Genomic DNA, 2,272 nt, shown 5'->3' with positions numbered 1-2,272 from the left:
GGGGTGGGCAAACAGGTTTAGTGCAAGGTGGAGAAGAAAGGTGTGGAGGTGGCGGCATGGTAGGGTGGTAATTGTTGGTTATGAGATTGTGTGTGACACTGGAATTATTCCCAAAAGCTCTAGGAGTCTGTATGAAAGGGTCCACGTATCCGAATTCTGGAAACACAGGAGCTCAGGAAACCTGTTACTGATGTCGGGCATTGAGGTTTGTAGAGGAGAGGCTGGTGTCTGGGCGTGTAGGTGGTTAAAGGAGGAGAGATCAGGGCGATAGATGTTGGATAAGAAAGAAGGAAAAGATATCAGGACAATACATGTTTGATGGGAAAGATTTAGGAGAGATCAGGACAATAGAAGTGTAATAGGAAAGAATGAAGAAAGCTCAGGGCGATAGAAGTTGGACAAGATAGAAGGTTTGTTCCAATTTGGCGGAATGAAGTGACCGACTCAAGACCATGTACACAGTGTATATAAGAACTCCATTTTATTAAAACGATTGTTTCACATACATTGCGAAAAATAGCTGTCAGAGAAATACTACATAATGAGAACCAAAGAGTGTAGATAGGATTACTCTCTGGCCATGGCAGTGAAGCATTATGGCTTAAAAACGACATAGAGGGTTGATCACAGCGGCGGTCTCAGCAGCAGAGATGATCCTGCCCACTTCGTTGTGGTTGCAAAGATTGACCAGAGCGTAAAACTTCCTGAGGGCGAAGTCGTTCTTGGTGACGTCAAGGCCTGGACAGAATCCGAGGAGAGTGTCCACCACAGAGTAGTAGCAGTCAAAGCTCTTGATGTCTTCGTGGGTCTTCATGACGCGGTCGTAGGCGGTCTTCTCTGGGACCTCGCTATGAAAGGAGAAAACATTCACTCATTCAGCGCCACAGGAGAGAAATCTTGTACGTCTAGTTTCCGTCATTGTTCGTTTGATCAGTATTCTCACAAAACCCATACCGTCTCTCTTTACGAAACTGGACGTTCGGTAAAAGGATAGCTCTGTCTTTATCTATATACACATGAGTAAAGGGAAAGCACTCTAAATATATTCATGTTCTTTTATAGCGTCATTTTGAGGTATATTCTGGGGGAAAGGGGGTATTTGTTTTTATTGTGTATGTCTCAGATTATTGAAGTTTGACTTTTCAAACGGACCTAGTATAGTGGAGGAGAACTAACGATCGCAGTCCAATAAAGATTTTCCTACCTGGATTTTGATTAAAAGTGTGTTTAAATATCTAGTTCATCAAGTGATTGTGCTGATCATGACTTTGATAATGATTGAAGTAGTGAGAGAACTATAGGCTCATTGCTGAATCTAGATTTGAAAATCACAGATATTGTAAACTTCACATACACATTGGCATAAAAGTTTACATAAGATGATGCATTCAAATGTGGATAAGCAGCAGAACAAATTGTGATGATGGATGTAGTGACCACTAAAAGGGAGGGGGGGGGGATGGCTTTGCTAAATGTGTTACTTTCTGCACCACGGGAACTACTTCGAACCCCCTTCCGTGTACTTGTAGTTTCCCGTGCCAAAAGTTATTTCACTCTTACCTGTACACAGTTCTCACAATATCCCAGATGAGGTCGTGGGTCTGGGTCATTGTCGTCTGCAGCTTGACCAGTTCTCCCTCAAGACGAGACTTGAGCTGAGAGTTTGCAGGGGCTGCCTGGATGCGGTTCTTCAGTGTCTGGAGACTGACCATCTCACTGGGCACCTGGTCCACGGCGCGGGTAGGCTTAGTAGAGTTGCTGATCAGCTGAGGGAGGAAAAAAACTTATTACGATTTTTGTTTTTTTCACTGTTTGCTGTTTGTTTGTTTACTTGATTGCTTGTTTGTTTATTTGTTTTTATGCTGACATATCGAAGAATCACTTTTTACCATCATGAACTGTGGTACGGATAATCGTGGCTCAAAACCTGAATGAGGCTAATAAAGAAAATACATCATTATGTAAGTGGTTCACTCCCCTATATCGGCAGAGTTGAGATTATTAAAGAATCAAACTTCGACCCTGGCTGGCAGGGCGTGCCGGGGATGAGAGGACTACAACATCCCAGCAGAAAGACCGACATGCTTGAGAAAGATTCTCCCATTCGGGAATCGAACTCGTGTCCTAGCTTGTGTGAATGCAGAGCTCGTAACAGGTACAGCACAGATGCCTGTACCGATAACGAAGTCTTGACTTGGGTTGTTAGCGTCCCCCGGGGGCGAACATTATTTAATCTGTTACTCGGTGAATACACCTCTCTCTCTCTCTCTCT

General features: G+C 43.7%; 1 protein-coding gene across 1 annotated transcript in view; it reads right to left on the bottom strand.

Annotated features, from left to right (window-relative positions):
* Positions 1-457: 457 nt before the first annotated feature.
* Positions 458-2,272, bottom strand: part of LOC101850885 (legumain) — a gene marked incomplete in the record, with an annotated part of 10,107 nt that continues 8,292 nt past the window's right edge. Inside the window, 2 exon segments of the mRNA XM_005097368.3 lie at positions 458-848; positions 1,561-1,766. Coding sequence (XP_005097425.2) covers positions 602-848; positions 1,561-1,766 — 453 coding nt within the window.

This window comes from Aplysia californica, unplaced genomic scaffold (genome assembly GCF_000002075.1).
Source record: "Aplysia californica isolate F4 #8 unplaced genomic scaffold, AplCal3.0 scaffold00153, whole genome shotgun sequence".
In the NCBI taxonomy this organism is placed as follows: Eukaryota; Metazoa; Mollusca; class Gastropoda; order Aplysiida; family Aplysiidae; genus Aplysia; species Aplysia californica.
This window is presented reverse-complemented; position numbering and strand designations above follow the sequence as displayed.